Raw genomic sequence first — 27,449 nt, forward strand, 5'->3', positions numbered from 1 at the left:
TTGCTCAGCCGCCCAGGCTGGAGTGCAGTGGTGCGATATCGGCTCACTGCAAACTCCATCTCCCAGGTTCAAGTGATTCTTCCACCTCAGCCTCCCGAGTAGCTGGGATTACAGGTGCACGCCACCATACCTGACTAATTTCGTATTTTTAGTAGTAACAAAGTTTTACCATGTTGGCCAGGCTGGTCTCAAACTTCTGACCTCAAGTGATCCATCCACCTCGGCCTCCCAAAGTGCTGGGATTATAGGTCTGAGCCACTATGCCCGACCCTCGCTATTCATTCTTAAAGAATCACTCACTGAAAAGCTGATTTGAAGCATAATTGATGGATTTGGCCCAGTTAAATATGGGTAAATGTTTAACAACTAGCTCTTTGGAGAAAAATGCCCGATTTGCAGTGCTTTATTATTTCTGTGGTGTAACTATTTCTACCAACATGACATCACTAAATACAAACTTGGGAAAAGAGGTACACAGTTGGCTTTTATGAGCTGGTCTTGGTTCACTCTAGCAGACCACAAGACTTTACTTCAGAGTAATTTGTCCACAAGTCAACCTTCCTAATGGAAGATTCCCTAAATGTCAGTATCTGTAAGTCTTTTCTCTGGAATCATTAAATATCTCCAGAGAAAATTCCAGTCTCCTATCTTGAGGATTTATCCCTTAGCTTCTTTTTTTTTTTTTTTTTTTTTGAGACGGAGTCTCGCTCTGTTGACCAGGCTGGAGTGCAGTGGCATGATCTTGGCTCACTGCAACCTCCGCCTCCCGGGTTCAAGTGATTCTCCTGCATCAGCCTCCTGAGAAGCTGGGACTACAGGCACACGCCACCACACCTGGCTAATTTTTGTAATTTTAGTAGAGACAGGGTTTCACCATATTGGTCAAGCTGGTCTCGAACTCCTGACCTCAGGTCATCCACCCACTTCGGCCTCCCAAAGTGCTGGGATTACAGGCATGAGCCACTGCACCTGGCAATATATTTTTTTAACTGTTATTTTAATGGGATTAGGGAGGGACAGGAGGTTATTTTTAGAGTTGATCTGCTGTTTAATCAGAAATCTTTCTATAAGATGGTGTCCATTTGGTTCCCATAGTAAAGATGACAATGAGTTAATGGTCCACCAGAACAAGGAATTTTGTATCTATGGTTGTAATTTTAGTTTGTTTTTGTTTGTCAGCAGAAGCTGTCATGGGGACTATATTGACTGATAAAAATCTCAGTTTTTTCATGTGTGTGCATATATATATATTTATTTATTTATTTATTTATTTTTGAGGCAAGGTGTCTGTCACCCAGGCTGGAGTGCCGTGCCATGATCACAGCTCACTGCAGTCTCGACTAACTGGACTCAAGCAGGCCTCCCACTTCAGCCTCCCAAGTAGCTGGGACTACAAGTGCATGCCACCAAGCCCAGCTAATTTCTGTATTTTTTGTAGAGACAGGGTTTTGCCATCCATGTTGCCCAGGCTAGTCTCGAACTCCAGAGCTCAATCAAACCATCTGCCTTGGTCTCCCGAAGTGCTGGGATTATAGGAGTGAGCCACTGCTCCTGGCCTCGTAGATTTTTATCTTCAGAATTCTCATCCTTCTCTTCACACAGTCCAATAATAATTGATAATGATGTGGAAAGAACTCAAGATTTAGACTCAGAACCCTTGAAGTGGCATCCTGGTTCCTCTGCTTGCTTGCTTTTTTTTTTTTGTCTCGCCCTGTCACCCAGGCTGGAGTGCAGTGGTTCAATCTCGGCTCACTGCAACCTCTGCTGCCCAGGCTTAAGCGATTCTCCTGCCTCAACCTCCAGAGTAGCTGGGATTACAGATGCCTGCCACCATGCCCAGCTAATTTTGTATTTTTAGTAGAGACAGGGTTTTACCATATTGGTCAGGCTGGTCTCAAATTCCTGACTTCAGTTGATCCACCTGTCTTGGCCTTCCAAAGTGCTGGGATTATAGGCATGAGCCACTGTGCCCGGCCCTTAGAGACTGGGTTTCACCATGTTGGTCAGGCTGGTCTCAAACTTCTGACCTCAAATGATCTGCCCACCTCAGCCTCCCAAAGTTCTGGGATTACAGGTGTGAGCCACCATGCCTGGCCTCTATTTATTTGTTATTATTTTTTTAATTATTGTTTTTTTTTTTTGAGACAGAGTCTCACTCTGTCGCCAGGCTGGAGTACAGTGGCACGATCTCGGCTCACTGCAACCTCTGCCTCCCAGGTTCAAGTAATTCTCCTGCCCCTGCCTCCCAAGTAGCTGGGACTACAGGCACGTGCCACCACGCCCAGCTAATTTTTGTATTTTTAGTAGAGACAGGGTTTCACCATGTTGGCCAGGATGGTTTCAATCTCTTGACATCGTGATTCGCCTGCCTCAGCCTCCCAAAGTGCTGGGATTACAGGCGTGAGCCACCACGCCCGGCCTATTTATTTTTAAATACAGATGGGGCTCTTGCAATATTGTTGGGCTGGTCTCGAACTTCTGACCTCAAGTGATCCTCCCAACTCGGCTTCCCAAAGTGCTGAGATTACAGGCATGAGGCATTGTACCTGACCTGCTTTCTACTTACATGGCCATGAACAAATTAGTCTCTCTGAGTCTGTGAAATCCTCTATGGAATGAATAAAATCCATGTCCCATTTTCTTCACAGGATTATTGTAAGGACTAAGTGAGATAATGGAAACAAAAGTGCTTTTAAGATACTGTGAGTGAGGAATTGAAATGATTCACTTTTATTTTCCCACTAATAAATAAAGATATGGAGGGTAGGGATTGGGATAGTTGATCACTGCTGGGTAGAAAGTATATGCTCAGAAAGGTGTGAGTTGCACTCAACCTGGGTAACATTTCTTTTGTCCTTCTCATTCCTCTTCCCCACCTTAGCCCAAATGCTGATTCCATCCTTCTACTAGAATGCCTGACTAAATATGCAATCCAAGCTGAAAGCAGTTGTCCCAGCAACAGGAGCCTACCCTGCCAATGTCGTGCTGACTCTTCCCACTTTACCTTCCCCAGATGCTGCTGCAGATTGCTGATGATTTTATCGAGAGTGTGGTGACAGCAGCCTGTCAGCTTGCGCGGCATCGCAAGTCCAGCACCCTGGAGGTGAAAGATGTCCAGCTGCATTTAGGTATGTGGTCTTGTTTCTCCCTGAAGTATATATTCAACTACTTCTTCAGGACTGCCAGGGAAAGTGTAGTCAGAGGAACCTTCATGCCAGAACCAGACTTTTGGGCACTGGGATTTATGTATTAATTCAATAACAGCACCAAATAGAAAAGAGAAATCCATCTGTGGTAGGGAGAATGAGCCCAGGCATGGGTTTGAAACCAGATTCTGCCACTTTCCAGTTGTATCAGCCTATTTTTCCTACCTAGTATTTCTTAGAGTCTGTTTCCTCATTTGTAAAGTGAGGATCATAATATCCTCCTTACAGAATAATTGTGAGAATTATAGACCATGTCTGTAAAGTGACTGGCACAGGGCCTGCACGAAGTAGGATCTAGTAAATGTAGGTACTGTTATGTCTTCACCATTCAAATAAAACTGTTCTTCAGTGTTCCCTTAGAGTTTTAGCCTATTTATGCATTTTTCCCAAGTTTATAATCGTAATATACATACAATTTTATATTCTCCTTTTCTACTTAACAGACACTAAATTTGAGTTTGAGTTTTTCTGGGAGATACTCAGCTAACAGTGATGACCATAATCACTTGGAAATGAATAAGCAGCCCTCTGCATTGGATACAATGTGATTAAAAGAAAGAGATCAGTCTATAACTATGTGTTATATATATGTATATATATGTATATATTTATGTGTGTGTATACATATTTATATATAATTTATATATATATTTATATATAATTTTATATATATTTGTATATACTTTATGTATAATACTTTATATATAAAAATATATATGTATATTTTTTGATCGAGTCTCACTGTCACCCAGGTTAGAGTGCAGTGATGCCATCTCGGCAACCTCTACCTCCTGGGTTCAAGCGATTCTCCTGCCTCAGCCTCCTAAGTAGCTGGGACTACAGGCCTGCACCACCACACCTGGCTAATTTTTGTATTTTCAGTAGAGATGGGGTTTCATCATGTTGGTCAGCCTGGTCTCGTACTCCTGGCCTCTGTTGATCCACCTGCCTTGGCCTCCCAAAGTGCTGGGATTACAGTCATGAGCCACCATGCCCAGCCCAGTCTATAACTATAGAGACAGGCCAAATGAATGAGATTCAGTGCAGATCAGCCCATGACTAATTATTGAAAGACTTTCTTCACAGTGTCAAGAAGCTGTTGCCTTGGGGAGGCATTGGTAGTCTAGGTAAAGTAAATAACACATTTCGGGTAATGTTGCTGGTATCTAGAGAAAAGGACAGATATTTTGGTTATCCACTAATGTGTAGCAGACCACCCCAAAAACAGTGGTTTAGGACAATAACAGTTGTTGATTTTATTCATGAATCTGGGGGTTGACTGGGCTCAGCTAGTTTTACTAAGTCAGGCAGTGGCTGGGCCTGAGATTGTCTTGAAGGAAGGCATACTAGTTTCCTAGGGCTACCTTAACAAAATACCATAAACTTGGCAGCTTAAAACAACAAAAAATTTTCTCTCACAGTTCTGCAGGCCAGAAACCTGAAATCTAAGTGTCAGCAGGGTCATCCTTCCTCTGCTGCCCCTAGGGAAGAATCTATTCTTGCCTCCTTCTAGCCTTTGCTGGTGGCTGGCAATCCTTGGTGTTCTGTGGCTTGTAGCTACAGAAATCCAGGCTTTGCCACGGTCTTTACGTGGCCTTTTCCCTCTGTGTCTCTGTCTCTGTGTCTCTTCTTTTCTTCTCATAGGACACCAGTCATATTGGATTAAGGGCTAACCCTACTCCAATATGATCTCATTTTAACCAATTTCATCTGCAACATCCCTATTTCCAAATAGGATCATATTCTGGAGGTACTTAAGGTTAAGACCGCAACATATCTTTTTTAGGGACACATTTAAATAACCCATAACGGAAGCCTTCATATCTTCCGTGTCTGATGCCTGGTCTAAGAACACTGAAAAAGCTGGGATTCTGCAGGCGTCTCCCTCCGTCCCTCCCAACCCTCCCATTCCGCTTCACATTTCCCAATCCTACCCTTCCCATCTTCCCCACCCACTGTCTCTCTATATGGTCTCATCCTTTAGCAGTCCCAGGATAGCTAGACTTCTTATGTGGCAGCTAGGCAGCTAAAGGCTCCCAGAACTAACATCCCATGAGCACCCGGCAGAAAACTTCATGGCCTTTTCTAACACAGTCTTCAGCATCACTCCTGGTGAATTCTATTCTTTGAGACAGTCAGAAACCTGTCCAGGTTAGGTTCGGGGGGAGGGAACACAGACTCCACCTCTTTTTTTTTTTTTTTTTTTTTTTGAGACAGTCTCACTCTGTCGCCCAGGCTGGAGTGCAGTGGCGCAATCTTGGCTCACTGCAACCTCCGTCTCCCAGGTTCAAGGGATTCTTCTGCCTCAGCCTCCTGAGTAGCTGGGACTACAGGCACACGCCACCATGCCCAGCTAATTTTTGTATTTTTAGTAGAGATGGGGTTTCACCATATTGGCCAGGCTGGTCTCAAACCCCTGACTGCCTGATCCTCCCCGCTCAGCCTCCCTAAGTGCTGAGATTACAGGTGTGAGCCACCACGCCCGGCTGACTCCACCTCTTGATAGCAGGAGGGTAAAGGAATTTATAAACATGTTTTACAACCACCACTAGTGGCCTGGCATGGTGGCTCACACCTGTAACTCCAGCATTTTGGGAAGCTGAGGCAGGAGGATCGCTTCAGCCCAGGAGTTCGAGACTAGCCTGGTTAACACAGTGAGACCTCATCTCTACAAAAGATTTAAAAAATTAGCCAGGCATGGTGGAGTGCACCTGTAGTCCCAGCTACTCAGGAAGCTAAGACAGGAGGATCACTTGAGCCCGGGAGGTCAAGGCTGCAGTGAGCTATCATGCCACTGCACTCTAGCCTGAGTGACAGAGTAAGAACCTGTCTCTAAATAAATAAATAAGTAAGTACATACATAATTAAAAAACAAATCGGCCAGGCGCAGTGGCTCACGCCTGTAATCCAAGCACTTTGTGAGGCCGAGGCGGGTGGATCATGAGTTCAAGACCAGCCTGGCCAAGATGGTGAAACCCTGTCTCTACTAGAAATACAAAAATTACCTGGGTGTGGTGGCGGGTACCTGTAATCCTAGCTACTCGGGAGTCTGAGGCAGGAGAATCACTTGAACCTGGTGGGGTGGAGGTCGCAGTGAGCCAAGATCTTGCCACTACATTCCAGCCTGGGTGACAGAGTCTCCGTCCCAAAAATAATAATAATAATAATAATCCCCCACAACACAAATTCATAGAGACAGAAAGTAGAATAAGTAGAATAGTGATTACCAGGGGCTAAGGGGAAGGGGGTACAGGGAGTTGTTTAATGGATATAGAGTTTCAGTTTGGGAAGATGGATATCCTCAATTTGGGAGTTCTGGAGATGGATGATGCTGATGGTTGCATAACAAATGTGAATTGGGGCCAGACACGGTGGCTCACGCCTGTAATCCCAGCACTTTGGGAGGCCAAGGTGGGCAGGTCACCTGAGGTCAGGTGTTCGAGACCAGCCTGGCCAACACGGTGAAACCTCATCTCTACCAAAAATACAAAAATTAGCTGGGCGTGGTGGTGCACGCCTGTAGTCCCAGCTATTCCAGAGGCTGAGGCACGAAAATCGCTTGAATCCAGGAGGCAGAGGTTGCAGTGAGCCAAGATCGCACCACTGCACTCCAGCCTGGGCGACAGAGCAGTAGCCCATCTCAGAAAAAAAAAAAGTTAAAGTTAAATGAGATAATTTACATAGAATGCTTTGCACAATGTTGCTTTGACCATGCATTTACTACATTTCATTCACTAAATGATTGTTGTTGCTATTATATTAAGATTATATAGGCCGGGCGTGGTGGCTCACGCCTGTAATCCCAGCACTTTGGGAGGCTGAGGCGGGCATTTCCCTTGAGGTCAGGAGTTCGAGACCAGCCTGACCAACGTGGAGAAACCCTGCCTCTACTAAAAATACAAAATTAGCCGGGCATGGTGGCATGTGCCTGTAATCCCAGCTACTCGGGAGGCTGAGGCAGGAGAATCGCTTGAACCCAGGAGGCGGAGGTTGCAGTGAGCCGAGATCACGCCATTGCACTCCAGCCTGGGCAACAAGAGCAAAATTCAGTCTCAAAAAATAAATAAATAAAAAAGATTATATAAGATATATGTATACACACGTAACGCATATAGGTATACATAGTTACATAAATAGACACACATACATGTATGTATTCATGTGTGGCAGCTACTGTCTTTATTATTTATTTATTTATTTATTTATTTATTTTTGAGACAGAATTTCACTCTTTTTGCCCAGACTGGAATGCAAGGGTGTGACCTCGGCTCACTGCAACCTCTGCCTTCCAAGTTCAAGTGATTCTCCTGCCTCAGCCTTTGGAGTAACTGGGATTACATAGGCGCCCTCCACCACGCCTGGCTAATTTTTTGTCTTTTATTTATTTATTTATTTACTTTGAGACAGAGTCTCAGTCTGTCGCCCAGGCTGGAGTGCAGTGGCACAATCTCCGCTCACTGCAACCTCTGCCTCCCGGGTTCAAGCGATTCTCCTGCTTCAGCCTCCCGATTAGCTGGGACCACAGGCACACGCCACCACGCCTGGCTAATTTTTTGTATTTATAGTTGAGACGGGTTTTCACTGTGTTGCCCAGGCTGGTCTCCAACTCCTGAGCTCAGGCAATCTGCCTACCTTGGCCTCCCAAAGTGCTGGGATTGCAGCCGTGAGCCACCACACCCGGCCTGCTCTCTTTCTTTAAAGTGACTTTGCACACTTTATCTACTTTTTGTTGACTGTAAAGTTCAATTCCTAGAGAATAACCTTTGTCTGCAACCTCCACCACCTGAGTTCAAGGGATTCTTTTTTTTTTGAGACGGAGCCTTGCTCTATCGCCCACGCTGGAGTGCAGTGGCGCGATCTTGGCTCACTGCAAGCTCCGCCTCCCAGGTTCACGCCATTCTCCTGCCTCAGCCTTCTGAGTAGCTGGGACTACAGGCGCCCGCCACCATGCCCGGCTATTTTTTTTTTTTTTGTATTTTTAGTAGAGACTGGGTTTCACTGTGTTAGCCAGGATGGTCTCGATCTCCTGACTTTGTGATCCACCAGCCTTGGTCTCCCAAAGTGCTTGGATTACAGACATGAGCCATTGCGCCCGGCTGTTCAAGGGATTCTTGTGCCTTGTAGCTGGGATTATAGGCACTCACCATCACTCTTGGCTAATTTTTGTATTTTTAGTAGATAGGAGGTTTCACCATGTTGTCCAGGCTGATCTTGAACTCCTGGCCTCAAGTGATCCATCCGCCTCAGCCTCCCAAAGTGGTGGGATTACAGGTGTGAATCATCGTGCCTGGCCCTTTTTGTTTTCTTTTGAGGCAGGATCTTCCTCTGTCACCCAGGCTGCAGTGCAGTGGTGTGATTATGGCTCACTGCATCTTCTACCTCCTGGGCTCAAGTGATCCTCCTGCCTTAGACTCCCAAGTAGTTGGGACTACAGGTGCACACCACCACATACAGCTAAAAAAAAGTTTTCTTTTTGAGATGGAGTCTCGCTCTGTCACCTAGGCTGTAGTGCAGTGGTGCCGTCTCAGCTCACTGCAACCTCTGCCTCCCAGGTTCAAGTGATTCTCCTGCCTCCGCCTCCCAAGTAGCTGGGATTATAGGCACCTGCCACCATGCCTGACTAATTTTTTGTATTTTTAGTAGACACCAGGTTTCGCCATGTTGGCCAGACTGGTCTTGAGCTCCTGACTTCAGGTGATCCACCCACTTTGGCCTCCCGAAGTGCTGGGATTACAGGCGTGACCCACCACTCCCCGCCCAGCTAATATTTTTATTTCTAGTAACAATGCAGTCTCACTATTATGCCTACACTGGTCTTGAACTCCTGGGCTCAAGCAGTCCTCCCGTCTTGGCCTCCCAAAGTGCTGAGATTACAGGAATGAGCCACCACATCTGGCCAGTGTCACTTTCAAATACTAATAACATAAATTGTTAGTGGAAGGTTTCAGACATTCTGTTTTCAAAGAAAACATTTCAAAGAAATATTGGGCCAGGTGTTGTGGCTTATGCCTGTGATTTGCTGAAAGTGACGTACACCTTTATACGTGAGTTTAGGGGGCCATGCCCTAAACTGGCCATGCCAGTTACTGTCAAAGAGGAATAAACAAAGTCCCTGTCCTCTGGGAACTTCTTGTGATAATCTTATAAGGAAGATAATATCCAGGGGCACCAGGTCATGGAACTGTGGTGTGGACATACCTCTCCCTATATCCATACCTATATGTTTATCCTAGGCTCTGGGCTGAATACTTCACATGCATTATGTCATTGAATGCCCCAACCACCCTGTCAGTGGTTATTACTGTTGTTACGGCTACATAAAAAATGAGGAAACTGGGAGCCAGCATCATACAGCTGCTCAGTGAAGCAGCAGACCTCAGCTTTGGCTCTTAATTCCAGAATGCTTGAAGTGCCTTCATGTCCCTTAGGTGTGAGAGGGGTTACTTTGAGCCTTAGGATTAAGACAACTAAAGAAATAAATGATATTTATTTTCTGTGAATTGGATAAGCTGCATGGAAACCTTAGGGCTCAGCATTCACAGCTTTGACTAAATTACCTCTTTTTCTTTGCAAGAAGCTTGAATTTTGTCCTTTAGAAACCTTGGAGGAAGCCAGGCATGGTGACTGATGCCTGTAATACCAACACTTTGGGAGGCTGAGGCAGGAGGATGTGCTTGAGCCCAAAAGTTCAACATAACAAGACCCCCTCTCTACAAAAAATAGAAATATACAGCCAGGCGCAGTGGCTCATGCCTGTAATCCCAGCACTTCGGGAGGCTGAGGCAGGCAGATCACCTGAGGTCAGGAGGTCGAGACAAGCCTGGCTAACATGGTGAAACCCCATTTCTACTAAAAATACAAAAAATTAGCTGGGGCCAGGTGCGGTGTCTCATCCCTGTAATCCTAGAACTTTGGAGTTCGAGGTGGGTGGATCACGAGGTCAGGAGTTCAAGACCAGCCTGACTGAGATGGTGAAACCCCATCTCTACTAAAAATACAAAAATTAGCCAGATGCGGTGGCAGATGCCTGGAATCCCAGCTACTCGGGAGTCTGAGGCAGGAGAATCGCTTGAACCCAGGTGGCAGAGGTTTCAGTGAGCCGAGATCACGCCACTGCACTCCAACCTGGGCAACAGAGTGAGACTCCATCTCCAAAAAATAAAAAATAAAAAAGCCAGGCATGGTGGCACACACCTGTAATCCCAGCTACTCAGGAGGCTGAGGCAGGAGAATTGCTTGAACCTGGCAAATGAGCCTGTGGCATATTCAATGTTGAAGCCTGGGAGATTGCAGTGAGTCGAGATTGCGCCATTGCACTCCAGCCTGGGCAACAAGAGCAAAACTCCGTCTTAAAGAAATATAAGAAATAAGAAATATTAGCTGGCCATGGTGGCATGCGCCTGTAGTCCCAGCTACTTGGGAGGCCAGGATGGGAATATCGCTTGTGCTGGGGTAGTCAAGGCTGTAGTGAGCCAAGATTGTGCCACTGCACCCCACTCTGGGTGACAGAGTGGGAAGACCCTGTCTTCAAAAAAAAAAGAAAAAACCTTGGAGAAGCCATGTCCATTTTCCCCATTTGTAATAGAATCCCTTTGTGGAGTTAGTAGCCAGATGCCCACATTCATCCTCCCTGATCCAAGGGGGTCACATTGCACTCCTGGTACTGCCTTCTTGGTACGTTTATCTCTGTGCTGGCTTCTTCCTTGCAGAGCGCCAGTGGAACATGTGGATCCCAGGATTTGGCTCTGAAGAAATCCGACCCTACAAAAAAGCTTGCACCACAGAAGCTCACAAACAGGTGAGGAAATGCCAGAGCCCTGGGGACAGCCAGGGCTGATTCCTTGAGTTACGTCTCAGAGTGGATACACACAGCTACCTTCTAGGGGGTCTCGCTTCCTCCACACAGCAAACTTCACTCTCTGGATCAAGGGTCAGAGAGGGCAAGAGGCAGCAGCGGTCTCCGGGAGATCAATAAGATATTCACATGGTGCTGTGCTGTTCCCACATGTGGTCTGTTTTTTCTCGTAACTCTGTTAAGTGTCACTTAAAGCTGTTGATTCTGGGTTCTTCTAATATGGATGCAGCTTGCCCCACCATACCTCCTTAATGAAATCTTCCTTCATTGTTGCTGATTGCAACACCATATATGGTCCTATGAAGAGAGGGCAGGTTAAAGAAAGCAAAAATGTGCTGTACTTGTTCTGACAGGTAGTATCCAGGCTGCCGTGCTGGACATTCTGGCCTGTGTCCTGGTTTTACCTTTGAACAAGGTTCCCTCTGAACAAGGAACCTAGGAGTCAGTGTGAGAATACTACTTCTGCTGTGGAGCAAGTCATCCCCATCTTTGGTCAGTCCAACAGCAGTGTTGGCCTCCCTCTGACAAGGCTGTTATCCTTTCTGTCTTAACTTAAGTGGCTACTCTGATTTGAAACGTGAGCTTTTTCCAAACTTAGCAGGCACAACTGGGCAGTCCTGGTTGAGTGCCCCTGCTTCGCCATAGCCTGGTATCTCTGGAGCAGGTGTTTGTAGAGCTCACGAAGCAAGCCCTAAAGGGAAGCCACCAGTTTCCTGAATGGAAAGATTGCACTGTTCAGAAGAGAGTCCCTCCAAACAATGGACTGTCACTTTATGCTCCCAAGTTAACCATTTTCTGCCCTATTTATTTAGTCAACAAATGCCATAATATTGGTATTTGGTCAAAAAGAATGAACAAAGTAAGTTGTTAATTTGGCTAGTAGCTAGTAATAGTAAAAGAATTCAGATCATGAAACCTGTGATCTGAGTGTTTCCATGATGGACTGTGGTAGAAGTTGTTAGTCTTCAGTTTTCCTTCAATGCAGGTCATGAGATGTGAAATGTCAGCTCCCTTTGTGTGTGGCAACACTTTGAAATTGAGGCCCCTTCCCTATTGTGTTCATCATCGGAGAAAAGATTGGGGTCAAGGGACCCCAGAAAACACATGCTTGGCCAGGCGCAGTGGCTCATGCCTGTAATCCTAGCACTTTGGGAGGCCGAGCCTGGTGGATCACTTGAGGTTAGGAGTTTGACACCAGCCTGGCCAATGTAGTGAAACCCTGTCTCTACTAAAAATACAAAAATTAGCCAGGCGTGGTGGCACGTGCCTGTAATCCCAGCTACTGGGGAGGCTGAGGCAGGAGAATCACTTGAACTTGGGAGGCGGAGGTTGCGGTGAGCCGAAATTGTGCCACTGCACTCCAGCCTGGGCAACAGAGCGAGATTCCATCTCAAAAAAAAAAAAAAGAAAGAAAGAAAACACATGCTTTGCCAGCTTATTCTCTAAGTCACCAAAACTCAAGAGCTGTCACTTTCTCCTGCTTTTAACTTTTTTGCCATTCTGCTAGCCTAGAGCAGTTTGGTGGATGAAATGGGTCCACTAGCCCATCTAAACATCTCTTGGGGCCTTGCAGACTGCTCTCTAGTTAAAAGGAATCTACTGAGATGCCTTGTGACTGCAAGTCTCTGAGGGCTGCAGCCTGCAGTGTAGACCATGAGGCCTGCTAGCCACACAGAATGTTCCAGAAAGCTCCTGACTCCAGCTGCTGCTGTATAACTGCTTATTTGTCTCTCCTTTCAGAGAATGGCATTGATCCGGAAAACAACCAAGAAATAACACACGGAAAGGTCAGGGAATGGACAGCAATGTATTTGGAGATACTTGAGCTGAGAACTCAGCCATCTCATCCTTGGATTTTTTTTTTTTAATGCTTTACAGAGAAGCATATATTTTTTATTAACAGTGCAGCAATATCTATAATGACTGAGAGGATCTGCCAAAAGAATAAAGCCTCCTACCCCAACTTCCGGTCCCTTTTCCCTGCCATCTCAAAGAGGAGCAATGTATCTTCCAGAGAAGATTTTATTTGTGGTTTATTATATAAGTGACTGAATATGGGACAAAGCATTATGGTCTTTTTGGGTAAGACAGTATTAGCAGGATTTGTAAAGGGTTTTGTTTCCTTCTCCCTTCCCCTTTTCCCTGTACTTTGTAATGTCAGTGTTTATATGAATATGACTTTCATTTGCTTTTCCAGAATAAAGAAGTTATTAATCGAAAGACAGGGTACCTTTGAAATCCCAGAGGGAGTCAGGACAAGCAAGCCTGGATTGTAGCTCTCTAGTCAGCAGGTGGCAGCATCGTTATTCATTTTGGTGTTTGAGAAAAACTCAGGGATTTTCCATCATTTTACCCCAAGGGAGGCCATAACATCAGCAGGAGTTTGAGTCCAGCTTCTCGGCCATAAGAATTGAGTAGGGTGACCTTCTCTCACGGCCCTCAACTGAAGAGGCATCCTTGTTTTGGCAATGTTATATGCCTAAAAACCCTTTTTGGGTTTTTTTTTTTTGTTTTTTTTTAAATTTTTTTTTTTTGAGACGGAGTCTAGCTCTGTCACCCAGGCTAGAGTGCAGTGGTGTGATCTTGGCTCACTGCCACCTCAGCCTCCCAGGTTCAAGCGATTCTCCTGCCTCAGATTCCCAAGTAACTGGGGTTACAGGCGCCTGCCACCACATCGAGATAATTTTTGTATTTTTAGTGGAGATGGGGTTTTCACTGTGTTGGTCAGACAGGTCTTGCACTCCCAAAGTGCTGAGATTACAAGCGTGAGCCACCGCGCCCGGCCTAAAAACCCTTTTTGGCCTGCTCTTCTGGAACTCCTGGAGAAAGCTGTGTTTGTCCCTGTCCCTGAGAAAGGATGGGAGTAGGCGCCTGTCCTCAGGATAGGCATGTCTGTGCAGGTGCCCATCTCTTCTTAGTTGCTGGTATCTTTGATCCTGGTGTTTTCACCATCATGCAGAAGAAACCAGGCGCCTTCCAGACCTCTGGGTCATGTCCTTCAGTGGCACCTAGCATCATCCTGTCCTGGGCCCAGCATGGCCCTTGTGGATTGTGAGAGTTCTGTGGGCTCTAGGGAGGATGGCTGTCCTACCCAAGGGTCACTAGCACAGGCACAGCCACCTTGATTTGCTTTGGTCCTCTGCATCCTGAAGCTTGGCCCAGGATGAGACCCTGCATTTCAAAATTCCCTCCCACCCTGGGTTAGATCCCATGTCCCCCCCACTTCACAGTCTCACAGATATACTGAGTGAGCTCCTCAGAGGCTGTGCTAATGTTACTGTTGCTCTTGGCTGAAGTTTCAATGCCCCAAAGAGGCAGCCAGCTTCTTTCCCTGTGGTGTCACCCAGTGCTCACCAACAGGTCACTCTTGTGGCCAACCATCAGGGCAAGGATGCTGAAGGGTTTCACTTTCCCCAGAACCTCCTGATGCCAGTGGTGACACTCATAAAGGATATTCTGTTGGTGATATCAAACACCAAGGGGCCTCCAGCTGGGTGTCAGTACTACGATGAGTCACTGACCTTGGCAGCCAAGGAATCTAGAATTAGTTTTGAGATCTCCACTAAGACAGAAGGGAACACAGGAATCAGGGAAGTTTAATGGAAAGAGCTGAGGTAGAATCAAAAAACCCCAGTTCTTGATTTGCAGTGTGACAAGTAAGTGGCATCATCTATCTCAGTCTTGTCCTATCTGCATATTGAGGGACTTGTTCATTCACTCAGCAAGTATTTATAATCCCATGCCTGTCCTAAGCAGAGGGATACAATGATGAATAAAAACAGACCCAGGTGACTGGGCACAGTGGCTCAAGCCTGTAATCTCAGCACTCTGGGAGGCCAAGGAAGGTGGATCACTTGAGGTCAGGAGTTCAAGATCAGCCTGGCCAACATGGCGAAACCCTGTCTCTACTAAAAATATAAAAAATTAGCCAGGCAGCTGAGGCAGGAGAATTGCTTGAACCTGGGAGGTGGAGGTTGTAGTGAGCCGAGATTGCACCACTGCACTCCAACCTGGGCGACAGAGCCAGACTTCGTCTCAAAAAAAAAAAAAAAAAAAAAAAGACCCAGGGGACAATCCTGTTATTAGATAAGTGTAAAACTGGCACTGGGACAAGGAATTCAAAGGAGAGGGTCATAGGTCTGGGGGAGGGGTCTGGTCAGCTGGGGAGAAATTTTGTTTGATCTGAGATGTGAGGGATCCAGGTGATGGGTGTAGGGATCTCTTTCAAGGAGAGAAATTTGCCTTGTGTATAAACCTGGAGGCAGTTGAGTGACGTATGGTGGGCCAGGCCATGCAGCACGTTGCAGATCCCAGCAAAGAGTGGCCTGTCAAAAAAGTAACAGGAGGCCAGGTGCGGTGGCTCATGCCTGTAATCCCAGCACTTTGGGAGGCTGAGGCGGGCAGATCACAAGGTTAGGAGATTGAGACCATCCTGGCTAACATGGTGAAACCGCATCTCTACCAAAAATACAAAAAATTAGGTGGGTATGGTGGCAGGTGCCTGTAGTCCCAGCTACTCGGGAGGCTGAAGCAGGAGAATGGCGTGAACCCAGGAGGCAGAGCTTGCAGTGAGCCGAGATCGTGCCACTGTGCTCCAGCCTGGGCGACAGAGTGAGACTCCGTCTCAAAAAAAACAAAAAAAAAAAACAGGAGCCACTGAGGGATTTCAAGCAAAAGTGTAGTATGTGCAAAGGCCCACAGGTCTAACGGAATGTGTCAGTGAGACCAAAGCACAAGGTGCAAGATTAGGAGAGTGGCTAGAGCTGAGTGGAATGTGAGCATGGAGTGTGGACAGCTCTCAGGCTTAGTGGTGTGCACCTCACTCTGGCTTTTTTTTTTTTTTTTTTTTTTTTTTTTGAGACAGAGTCTCACACTGTCGCCCAGGCTGGAGTGCAGTGGCATGATCTTGGCTCACTGCAAACTGTGCCCCCAGGTTCACTCCATTCTCCTGCCTCAGCCTCCCAAGTAGCTGGGACTACAAGCCCCCACCACCATGCCTGGCTAATTTTTTGTATTTTTAGTAGAGACAGGTTTTCACCGTGTTAGCCAAGAAGGTCTTGATCTCCTGACCACCACCCGCCTCGACCTCCCAAAGTGCTGGGATTACAGGCGTGAGCCACTGCGCCCAGCCCCTGGCTTTTTTTTTTTTTTTTTAAACAGAGCCTTGGCCAGGTGTGGTGGCTCACACCTGTAATCCCAGCAATTTGGGAGGCTGAGGTGGGAGATCACCTGAGGTCAGGAGTTCAAGACCAACCTGGCCAACATGGCGAAACCCTGTCTCTAATAAAAATACAAAAAATAAGGCTGGGCACGGTGGCTAACACCTGTAATCCCAGCACTTTGGGAGGCCAAGGCAGGTGGATCACCTGAGGTTGGGAGTTTGAGACCAGCCTGACCAATATAGAAAAACCCTGTCTCTACTAAAAATACAAAATTAGCCAGGTATAGTGGCGCATACCTGTAATCCCAGATACTTAGGAGGCTGAGGCAGGAGAATCACTTGAACCTGGGAGGCGGAGGTTGCAGTGAGCCAAGATTGCGCCACTGCACTCCAGACTCGGCGACAGAGCGAGACTCCATCTAAAAAAAAAAAAAAAAAAAGAGAGAGAGAGTCTCACTGTATCACCCAGGCTGGAATGAATGAAGTGATGCAATCTCGGCTCTTGCAACCTCCACCTCCCGGGTTCAAGCTATTCTTGTGTCTCAGCCTCCCGAGTAGCTGGGATTACAGGTGCGCCACTACATCCGACTAATTTTTGTATTTTTAGTAGAGACGGGGTTTTACAATGTTGGCCAGGGTGGCCTCTAACTCCTGACCTCAGGTGATTCTCCTACCTCCACCTCCCAAAGTGCTGGGATTACAGATGTGAGCCACCATGCCTGGCCTCCTTTTTTTTTCATTTATTTTTTAAAAACAGAGAGTTTTGCCATGTTGCCCCGGCTGGTCTCAAAATCCTGGGCTCAAGCAATCTGCTTACCGCTGCCTCGCAAAGTGCTGGGATTATAGGTGTGAGCCACTGTGCCCAGCCTATCCTGGCTTCTTATGAAGGTACATGGAGCCCTCAGTTCAGTGCCCATGCCTTGGAGGCTGCTGTGTGTTGTGTGTGTGTTGCAGGCTGCAGTGTGGGAGGCCCAGCAGGCTGGTTCCAAGCTTTCCACTTTTCTTCAGTCTGCATAACATCTTTCTTAACTGTTGGACATTTTTAGGGCTCTGAGAAACATTCCGTCAGATGAGGATTCTGATGCTCAAAACAGATAAAAAGTTTTGAAAACCACTGCACACACACACACACACACACACATTAAAAAAAAAAAAAAAAAAACACACACACACCACTGCACAGCCTTTGGGAACCCCTGAAGTTTCAGATGAAGGAGTGGTGTAACTATGTTTGCATGTTAAAAGCCTCTCTGGCTGCCAGTGTGGAAGGTGGAATTGGAAGCAGGCAGGAGGGATACTAGCCGGAAGTTGCTACAGTTTTTTGGACTAAAGGTGATAAGATTTGAGTCCGGGTGTGGTGGCTCACACCTGTAATCCCAGCACTTTGGGAGGCCAGGGCAGGTGGATCACCTGAGGTCAGGAGTTCGAGACCAGCCTGGCCAACATAGCGAAACCTTGTTTCTACTAAAAATACAAAAGTTAGCCGGGCGTGGTGGCATGTGCCTGTAATCTTAGCTACTCGGGAGGCTGAGGCAGGAGAATAGCAGGAACCCAGGAGGTGGAGGCTGCAGTGAGCCAAGATCATACCACTGCACCCCAGTCTGGGCGACAAGAGTGAGACTCCATCTAAAAAAAAAGACTTGAGATGTTTTCCCAAGAAGGAGTTAACCAAAAGACAGGGGCAGGGTCTGGCTGTAACAACAGGATGAGTTCCAAGGACACAGAAGGAGCCATCTGGGACCAGGGAGCCATCCTGGAAAGAATCCCCTGTGCCTGCATGGCGTGAAGCTGGGAGGAGGAAAGCAGAGTTAAGCTAGGGTCTTACAATTACCTGGAGTTACAAAAGAAAGGGCCTTCAGAGGTCATCCAATGTGGCCCTTATTTTACAGATAATGCTGAGATCTGGAGAGGTCGTGTGACCTGTCCAAGGTCACTAGGCAGGTCAGGACTCAGACCTGTGCCCTTAGTCCAGTGTCCATCCTTCTAAATGGCCTCCAAGGCCCCTTCTCTTGACCCCTCCCTTCCTGGTGGATGAGTTCTCTCCTTGGCCCTCAGGGTTGGGGTGGCACCACAGGCGCGTGCCATCACGCCCGGCTAATTTTTTATATTTTTTGGTAGAAACGGGGCTTCATGGTGTTAGCCAGGATGGTCTCGATCTCTTGACCTCGTGTTCCACCCGCCTCGGCCTCCCAAAGTGCTGGGATTACACGCGTGAGCCACCGCGCCCGGCCTATTATCCCCATTTTTAAATCACTGAGGCTTAGAAAGATAAAGTGAGTTAGTCAGGGTCCCACTGTTAGTGGAACTGAGATTCAAACCAGGTTTGACAGCAAAGCCTGTCCTATTTTTGGCAGCTGGGATAATGTGGTTAAAAGGAGGTGACGTCTACCTGAGTGTTGCAGGCAGATCAGATAACACAGGGAGAGAGAGCTGGGACTTTCCCGGCACAGAAAACAGCATATGCGAAGTCCAGAGCCGCAACTGGTTCAGAATTTGGCCTCCTGGGCCAGTGGTTAGAGATGATGCAGCTGGCTCCAGGTGATGAAAGGCTTGGACTAGAGTGAAAGGATTTGGATTTTATGCTGTAGGTGTGGGGCCATAGGAGGATTCTAGCAGGGAGGCGGCCAAGCCAAAACTGTCCTTTAAAAAGATCCCTCTGGGTCAGTGTGGATGCTGAATTACAGGAGAACCTAGAGGCCTGAGACTCAAAAGGAGTGGCACAATGTACACTGGTGCCTCTGCCTTTCCTGTAGCCTGGGCACAGGCTTTCCTGTAGGCTGGGCTCGCTCTGCTTGTGCAGGCACACACCCATCAAAGCCACTTACAGCCTCTCAAGATTTTGCCACACTGAGGGGGATAGTGAGGGTAGGACTGGCGCGCTGAAGTTTGAGAAAGGACCCACCCCGGGGCTGGCCTGAGGCAGTGGACAAGATTATTGGAGCTGGCCTGGGTTCACCAATTTAGCCACATGAGTTTTCTGTCTTGGAGCTGAGGTCTGTGAAATGGACAAGATCAGCCCAACCTCACGGGGTTGCTGTGGGTTTAATAATAAGCCTCTGGTAGGGCCCGGCACGGTGGCTCACACCTGTAATCCCAGCACTTTGGGAGGCCGAGGCGGGCAGATCACGAGGTCAGAAGATCGAGACCATCCTGGCTAACATGGTGAAACCCCATCTCTACTAAAAATACAAAAAATTAGCTGGGCGTGGTGGCACGCACCTGTAGTCCCAGCTACTCAGGAGGTTGAAGCAGGAGAATCGCTTGAACCCCGGAGGCAGAGGTTGCAGTGAGCCGAGATTGCACCACTGCACTCCAGCCTGGGTGACAGAGCAAGACTCTGCCTCAAAATAATAATAATAATAAGCCTCTGACGGACCAGGCACTTTGGGAGTGGCTCATGCCTGTAATTCCAGCACTTAGGGAGGCCAAGGCAGGCGGATAACATGAAGTCAGGAGTTCAAGTCCGGGCTGACCAACATAGAGAAACCCCATCTCTCCTAAAAATATAAAATTAGCCAGGTGTGGTGGCGCATGCCTATAATCCCAGCTACTAGGGAGGCTGAGGCAGGAGGATCGCTTGAACCCGGGAGGCGGAGGTTGCAGTGAGCAGAGATCGTGCCATTGCACTCCAGCCTGGGCAACAAGAGTGAAACTCTGTCTCAAAAAAAAAAAAAATTGACGAAGCATCCGGGCGCAGTGGTTCATGCCTGTAATCCCAGCACTTTGGGAGGCCGAGGCGGGTGGATCACCTGAGGTTGGGAGTTCGAGACCAGCCTGGCCAACATGGTGAAACCCTGTCTCTACTGAAAATACAAAAGTTAGCCTGGTGTGGTGGCACACACCTGTAGTCTCATCTTCTTGGGAGGCTGAGGCGGGTGGATCACGAGGTCAGAAGATCGAGACCATCCTGGCTAACATGGTGAAACCCCATCTCTACTAAAAATACAAAAAATTATCTGGGCGTGGTGGCGTGCGCCTGTAGTCCCAGCTACTCAGGAGGTTGAGGCAGGAGAATCGTTTGAACCCAGGAGGCAGAGGTTGCAGTGAGCCGAGATTGCGCCACTGCACTCCAGCCTGGGTGACAGAGCAAGACTCCACCTCAAAATAATAATAAGCCTCTGATGGACCAGGCACGGTGGCTCATGCCTGTAATCCCAGCACTTTGGGAGGCCGAGGCGGGCAGAGTACCTCAGTTCGGGAGTTCGAGACCAGCCTGGCCAACATGGTGAAACACTGAAAATACAAAAGTTAGCCTGGTGTGGTGACACACACCTGTAGTCCCAGCTTCTTGGGAGGCTGAGGCAGGAGAATCGTTTGAACCCAGGAGGCAGAGATTGCAGTGAGACGAAATCGCCCCACTGCACTCCAGCCTGGGCGACAGAGCAAGACTCTGTCTCAAAAAAAAAAAAAAAGAAAGAAAATTGATGAAGGAGACCAGGTACAGTGGCTCACACCTGTAATCCCAGCACTTTGGGAGGCTGAGGCAGGAGGATTGATTGAGGCCAGGAGTGTGAGACCAGCCTGGGCAACATAGTGAGACCCTGTCTCTGCAAATAATTTAAAAGTTAGCTTTGTGAAGTGCACCTGTAGTCCCAGCTACTTGGGAAGCTGAGGTGGGAGGATCACTTGAGCCCAGGAGGTCGACATTGCAGTGAGGTGTGATTGCATCACTGCACTCCAGCCTGGGCAACAGAGCGAGACCCTGTATCTAAAAAAAAAAAAAAAAAAAAAAAAAAAAACCGATGAAGGAATGAAAAGATACCCTAAAGCAAGTAATTTTCCTCTCCTGGCCCCAGCTTTCTTATCTGTGAAATGGGGATGATTGTGCCAACCTCACCACGTTGTCACAAGGATGAATAAGGATGTTTTAAAAAGAAGAGGCAGGTCATTTGCAACAACATGGATGGAACTGGAATTATAAGTGAAAAAAGCCAGGCACAGAAAGACAAACTTTTTACATTCTCACTTACTTGTGGGAGCTAACAATTAAAACAATTGAACTCATGGAGATAGAGTAGAATGATGGTGACCAGAGGCTGGGAAGGGTAGTGGTGGGGGGAAGTGGGTATGGCTAATGAGTACAAAAACATAGTTTTTATTTTTATTTTATTTTTATTTATTCGTTTTTTGAGATGGAGTCTCGCTCTATCGCCCAGGCTGGAGTGCGGTGGCACGGTGTCAGCTCGCTGCAGCCTCTGCCTCCCAGGTTCCAGTGATTCTCCTGCCTCAGACTCCACGGTAGCTGGGATTACAGGTACACGCCACCATGTCCAGCTAATTTTTGTGTTTTTAGTAGAGACAGGGTTTCACCAATGTTGGCCAGGCTAGTCTCGAACTCCTGACTTCAGGTGATCCGCCCGCCTCGGCACTCAGAGTGCTGGGATTACAGGCGTGAGCCACCGCGTCCAGCCAAAAATGTAGTTAAATAGAATGAATAAGATTTAACATTTGATAGCACAACAGGGTGACTACAGTCAACAGTAATTTATTGTACATTTAGAAATAAAAAAGTATAACTGGATTGTTTGTAATACAAATAAAATATAAATGTCTGAGGTCATGGATATTCCCCACCCCCCACAAAATAAAACAGGTGAATTTTTATGGGTTTAAAAAAAAAAAAGAGGCAGGACCAAGTGCACAGGAAGACCCCTCAGCCCCCTCTCCATGGGGAGGAAGCTAAGAAACTCATTCTGAAAACCTTCTAAGAACCCTAGGAGGGAGGGATTATCAGTCTCATGTTACTGACTGAGGAGGAAACCAAGGCTCAAGGAGGCCAAGTAACTAGCTCAAGGTCACAAAAGAGAGTTAAGTGACTATGCTTTTTTCTTTTTTTATGAGACGGAGTGTTGCTCTGCCACCCAAGTTAGAGGGCTGGAGTGCAGTGGCGGGATCGTGGCTCGCTGCAACCTCTGCCTCCTGGGTTCAAGCAATTCTCATGCTTCAGCCTCCTAAGTGCTGGGATTACAGGCATGAGCCACCACACCCAGCTAATTTTTGTATTTTTAGTATAGACAGGGTTTCGCCGTGTTGGCCATACTGGTCTCGAACTCCCAACCTCAAGTGAACTGCCTGCCTAGGCCTCCGAAAGTGCTGGGATTACAGGCGTGAGCCACTGCACCCAGCAAAGTGGCTGTGCTTTTTGCTACAGCACAATGATACCCACTAAGCCCTACACCTGCTGAGATTCGGCCTAACATAAACAGTGTCTCTTCCATGAAGCCTTCCCTAATTGCTCCCAGGACATTCCCTGCCTAGCAGTTCCCGTCGTAGGTTAGGTTACCAGGAGGCAGATTCTGAGATGGAGATGAGTGTGCAGATGTTTATTAGGGGATATTCTTGAAATGGATACCTGTTTGGGGAAGAAAAGGAAGCAGGATTGGGCAAGGGGACAACTTGGCTATGATGTCACAACAGTGTCCTCAATGAAACCCACAGAGACTGATAAAGTTGGTTTTGACTTTCAGAGTTGTCCAGAGCTGGGGCAAGAGGGAAAGTCCTTTAAGGCCCCCCAGGAGATGAACTTTGGATACAAGCTTCCCTGAAGGGAGGGCCTTTCCCAGAGAGTGGGGCAAGCTGAAGTCCATCATCCAGTGGCACTCCAGCAGCTGGGGAGAGGGTTGATGGGTTCCCCAGCCAGAAAGGGGGATCTTGGTGGCTCATCACAGTGGCCACTGTGTGCCCAACATAGTTGCTACACATTCATGTTCATCCCAGCCTCCAACATCCATTTTTCAGCCCCTGGGCCTGGTCGGGGGGGCATTGGCCAGCAACCCTGGGTTTGACGTCACATATTAATCCCATGCCCAGAATCATTTTAGCCTGAGGACATAAGAAGCCTCCAAGCCAAGCTCCCCCTGGAATTCCCCGCACCTGCCTTTGCCCATGCATCAGCTTCCTGACGCTGGCTTCTCAGTGTCTGAGCCCAGGAATGCTGCCAGAGTGGCCACATCGCAGCCAAGAAAAAGGGAGTGGGAATGAGAGCTTTTGTCATTCAATTCACAGTGCGGCAGGCTCTGGGTGAGCACATCCTGTCCACTATCTCATTTGTGGTCACCACCTCCCTGCAAGGTGGGATCTTTTATGAGCCCCATCGATAGATAGGGACACTGAGGCTCAAGGACAGGAAGTTGCACATCTAGTCTCTCAGGCCTTTCTTTTCTTTTCTTTTCTTTTTTGAAACAGAGTCTCATTCTGTTGCCCAGGCTGGAGTGCAGTGGCGCAGTCTTGGCTCACTGCAATCTCTGCCTCCCGGGTTCAAGCAATTCTCCTGCCTTAGCCTCCGGAGTAACTGGGATTACAGGCATGCACCACCACGCCTGGCTAATTTTTGTATTTTTAGTAGAGACAGGGTTTCACCATGTTGGCCAGGCTGGTCTCGAACCCCTGACCTCAGGTGATCCACTGTCCTTGGCCTCCAAAAATGCTAGGATTACAGGCATGAGCCACCATGCCTGGCCATCAGAACTTTCTTTTCTGTAGAAAGCCTCGACTCCAAAATCCAGGAAGCATGACTGTGTCAGGATACTGTTTATATGAACCCTTCTGTCATTTGTCCTCCAGAGAGATATTAACACTCCCCATCCCACCAGGTGGGCTAAGGCTGGGACTGCTTTAACCCTTTCTCTCCTAGAGTCAACACTGGCATGGGCCTGGGTGCTGCTTCCTGCTGGGGGACCTGGGGATTTGGGTCTTGTGGATGAGCCGGACACCCCCCCAGCCCTCTTCTAGCTTGATGTCCCCCTGCTGCAGGGCCTGCTGGATAGCATCAGCGAGGGTGTCAAAGGCCAGGTCCACATTGCAGTTGTTTTTAACCGAGGTCTCCACGAAGGCCATGCCCAGGGAGGCAGCTAGCTCCTCGGCCTCCTGGGCTGAGACACAGCGGGTGCTCTGCAGGTCACTCTTGTGGCCAACCAGCAGGAAGATGACCTTGTCCGGGCCCTGAGTGGCCATGACCTCCTGGTGCCAGTCTTGGATGTGTTCAAAGGACTTCCTGTTTGTCACATCAAAGACCAGCAGGACACCCACCACATTCCGGTAAAAGGACCTGGTGATGCACCTGGGGAGGCAGGGAGGTGGAAAGGTAAGCTGGGAGAGGCTGATGCCTCCATGACACCCCCAGAGGCAGGACCTCCTCCCCCTGGGATCCACAGAATGCCTCACACCCCAACAGTGCTCACTTCACACGGCCCCGTGGTTCTCTGCCTCGGTGTCTGTGTCTCTCCTAACAGTCTGGGTGCTGGCCGGGTGCGGTGGCTCACGCCTGTAATCCCAGCACTTTGGGAGGCCGAGGCGGGTGGATGTGGATCACGAGATCAGGAGATCCAGACCATCCTGACTAACACGGTGAAACCCCGTGTCTCTACTGAAAATACAAAAAAATTAGCCGGGCGTGGTGGCGGGCGCCTGTAGTCCCAGGTACTTGGGAGGCTGAGGCAGGAGAATGGCGTGAACCCAGGAGGCGGAGCTTGCAGTGAGCCGAGATCGCACCACTGCACCCCAGCCTGAGCGACAGAGAGAGACTCCGTCTCAAAAAAAAAAAAAAAGAAAAGAAAAAAGTCTGGGTGCTCCAGTTAGGGAGCAAGCGTGACTTGAATCCCTCATTCCTGGAGAAGGCCTGGTGCTGCCCTGACCTAGGTCTTCGTTCCTCTGTTCTCTTCCTGGCAAACTCCTGCTGATCCTCTCTCCCTTCCACATCTCCTCGACACTTCCCGCTCTGTTCCCCTGAGCTCTCAGCACCCGGGGCCAGTATCACTCAGCATCTCTCCAGAGTCCAGAGCTCAAAGCCAGGGATGTTCCTGGTCTCTGGGACTCGACCCACCCCGCAGTGTTCGTGGGAAAAATGACTCCGAGCAGGGGAGGGTCTGGCCCCAGTGGACCGGGCGGGACCCAGGGCAGGGACCTCGCCCTCCGCCTGACCTCTGAGTTGGCCTCTCGGGAGTTGCCGTGGCCGAGCGCACGCTCACCGAGCCCCCTACCAGAAGTCCCTCCCGCGCCCCGGCTACCCGCACCTGAAGCGCTCGTGGCCCGCGGTGTCCCAGAGTTGCAGCTTGACCCGCGGCCCGGCCCGCAGCTGCAGCGCGCGGCGGTAGCACTCGGCGCCCACCGTGGGCTCGGGCTCGGGCTCCGGCTCCGGGGCGCCAGGCGCGCCTGCCACGTAGCTCCGCAGCAGCGACGTCTTGCCCACCGCCGCGTCCCCCAGCAGCGCGACCCGAAATTGGTAGCGGCAGCCCTCGGCCTCCATGGCCGCGTCCGCCACCCCGCCGCCCCGCGGCCGTTTTGTCCGCGCCCCGACCCCGCCCCTGCCCGGGGCCCCGCTGGCACCGCCCCCCGCTCCCCGCGCCCAGCCACCGTCCCCGGCGGGGCACCGAGGGCGTCGGACCGAGTGGAAACTCCTGGCCAAGTTTCTCTCTCTCGAAGCCTCAATTCTCTCCTCTGTAAAAGGGGGCTAATGATGACCCCTACTTCACAGGATAAAGGGACTAAACTAGATGAAGTGAGGAGGGGCATGGGGAGGAGACTAACAGCGCTGAAGCATCCACCTCACTCATTCCTTAATCTCCAGCCCCACCCCCTTACCCGCTCCACACCGCTCCCCCGCCCCCTCCCCCCCCACCCCCCCCCCCCCCGCCTCCTCTGTGGGTTCCCTAGTTGGCGCCCAACCCTCTGCTGGACCCGGGAAGGCCACTCTGGAAGTGAGTGGTTAGTAGATGCTCCCTCTCCACCCAGAAGCCCTTTCCTGGAGCCCTCATTAGCCCTGGCCTGGGGCCTCTAGTTCAGTGTTCAGGTTCAACGTTCAACAGCCCCCACGGCTTCCTCTAATGCCTGTCTGAGTTGGACACCAGGGCCCCAGAAGGAACTTGGGCACAGTCTGGTTGAGGAGGCAGGACAGACACAGACAACTGCAATTCTAAAGGGAGTGCAGTTGGCCTGTGGATTTGACAACTAACATGTATGAGGCCAACGGTCAGTTCATGTTTTGTGGACAGCAACCCTTTGATAGTGCCATGGGAGTGCCCCTCTTAGAGCTGAGGAGACTGAGGCTCAGAGGCACGGCTTGTCTCAGGTCACACAGCAGAGTTGGGACTCACATCCAGGTTTGTCTCATCCTTCATCACCCCTTCGATGCCACAAAAGGGGACAAAGCAGGTCCCACGAGCACTAAGACACTGGTTGAGTTTTGCTTGGGTGAGGGGCTAGGGTGAGGCAGCACATGAGCCTCCAAGGTTTACTCCACCCTTTCCAGGCTGGCCTTCTGGAAACCCAGGGCACTGAGGCTGGAGTTCCAGTTGCTCCAGCCAACTCTAGTCTTTCTAGTCTCGTTTTTATTTATTTACTTATTTATTTTTGAGATGGAGTCTCACTCTGTCGCCCAGGCTAGAGTGCAGTGGCACAATCTCGGCTCACTGCAACCTCCACCTCCTGGGTCCAAGCCATCCTCCCAACTCAGCCTCCCAAGTAGCTGGGATTATAGGCACCTACCACCACGCCCAGCTAATTTTTGTATTTTTAGTAGAGACGGGGTTTCACCATGTTAGCCAAGGTGGTCTCAAACTCCTGACCTCAAGTGATCCGCCCGCCTCCATCTCCCAAAATGCTGGGATGCTGGGATTACAGGTGTGAACCTGTACCACGCCTGGCCCACATGCACTTCTGACCATCTCTGATGTCAGTCTCTCTCCCAGGCTGCAGGCTCCTTGAGGGCAGGGGCTGATGATTGTATCCTCAGGGCCTAACTCAGTGCTTGGCATAAAGTAGAAACTCAAGGCGCAGTGGCTCACACCTGTGATCCCAGCACATTTGGAGGCTGAGGGTGGATCACTTCAGGTCAGGAGTTCGAGACCAGCCTGGCCAACATGGTGAAACCCCGTTTTTACTAAAAATACAAAAATTAGTCGGGCATGGTGGCACGTGCTTATAATCCCAGCTACTTGGGAGGCTGAGGCAGGAGAATCGCTTGAACCCGGGAGGTGGAGGTTGCAGTGAGCCAAGATCGCGCCACCGCACTCCAGCCTGGGTGACAGAGCGAGACTCTGTCTCAAAAAAAAAACAAAAAACAAAGTAGAAGCTCAGTAAATATTTATAGCTAGATGAATTAATGAAAGTGGGTAAGTGCTGTTCATTCACCCATCCATTCATTCCGTCAAACACCATCATAGAGCTGGACTTGGGAAGCCAAAGGGTCAAAGAAGCCCATCCCAGCTGATGTTGAAGCTGAGTCTCCAAG

At 49.0% G+C, this 27,449-nt stretch overlaps 2 protein-coding genes across 6 annotated transcripts in view; one reads left to right on the plus strand and one right to left on the minus strand.

Annotated features, from left to right (window-relative positions):
* Positions 1 to 13,281, plus strand: part of TAF12 (TATA-box binding protein associated factor 12) — a 40,000-nt gene extending 26,719 nt beyond the window's left edge. For all 3 annotated transcript variants that reach the window (XM_008953415.4, XM_008953416.5, XM_063593562.1), the window contains exons 4-6: positions 3,014 to 3,128; positions 10,916 to 11,004; positions 12,802 to 13,281. In XM_008953415.4, coding sequence (XP_008951663.1) covers positions 3,014 to 3,128; positions 10,916 to 11,004; positions 12,802 to 12,837 — 240 coding nt within the window. In that variant the 3' untranslated portion in view covers positions 12,838 to 13,281. The remainder of the gene's footprint in view (positions 1 to 3,013; positions 3,129 to 10,915; positions 11,005 to 12,801) is intronic.
* A 144-nt stretch (positions 13,282 to 13,425) lies between these two features.
* Positions 13,426 to 25,718, minus strand: RAB42 (RAB42, member RAS oncogene family). Of its 3 annotated transcripts, XM_063593551.1 has the most exons (3): positions 25,234 to 25,371; positions 24,403 to 24,587; positions 21,692 to 24,281 (listed from the first exon to the last, which is right to left on the minus strand). In XM_063593551.1, exon 3 carries the CDS (start codon positions 24,173 to 24,175, stop codon positions 23,858 to 23,860), a length of 318 nt encoding a protein of 105 aa, XP_063449621.1. In that variant the 5' UTR covers positions 24,176 to 24,281; positions 24,403 to 24,587; positions 25,234 to 25,371; the 3' UTR covers positions 21,692 to 23,857. The 3 variants fall into 3 exon arrangements, with proteins under 3 accessions (XP_054951960.1, XP_063449621.1, XP_003828146.1); XM_055095985.3 differs by lacking the exons at positions 21,692 to 24,281; positions 24,403 to 24,587 and adding an exon at positions 13,426 to 21,599 and having other exon boundaries at positions 25,234 to 25,718; XM_003828098.7 differs by lacking the exon at positions 24,403 to 24,587 and having other exon boundaries at positions 25,234 to 25,714.
* Between the last annotated feature and the right edge of the window lie 1,731 nt (positions 25,719 to 27,449).

This window comes from Pan paniscus, chromosome 1 (genome assembly GCF_029289425.2).
Source record: "Pan paniscus chromosome 1, NHGRI_mPanPan1-v2.0_pri, whole genome shotgun sequence".
NCBI classification, from domain to species: Eukaryota; Metazoa; Chordata; class Mammalia; order Primates; family Hominidae; genus Pan; species Pan paniscus.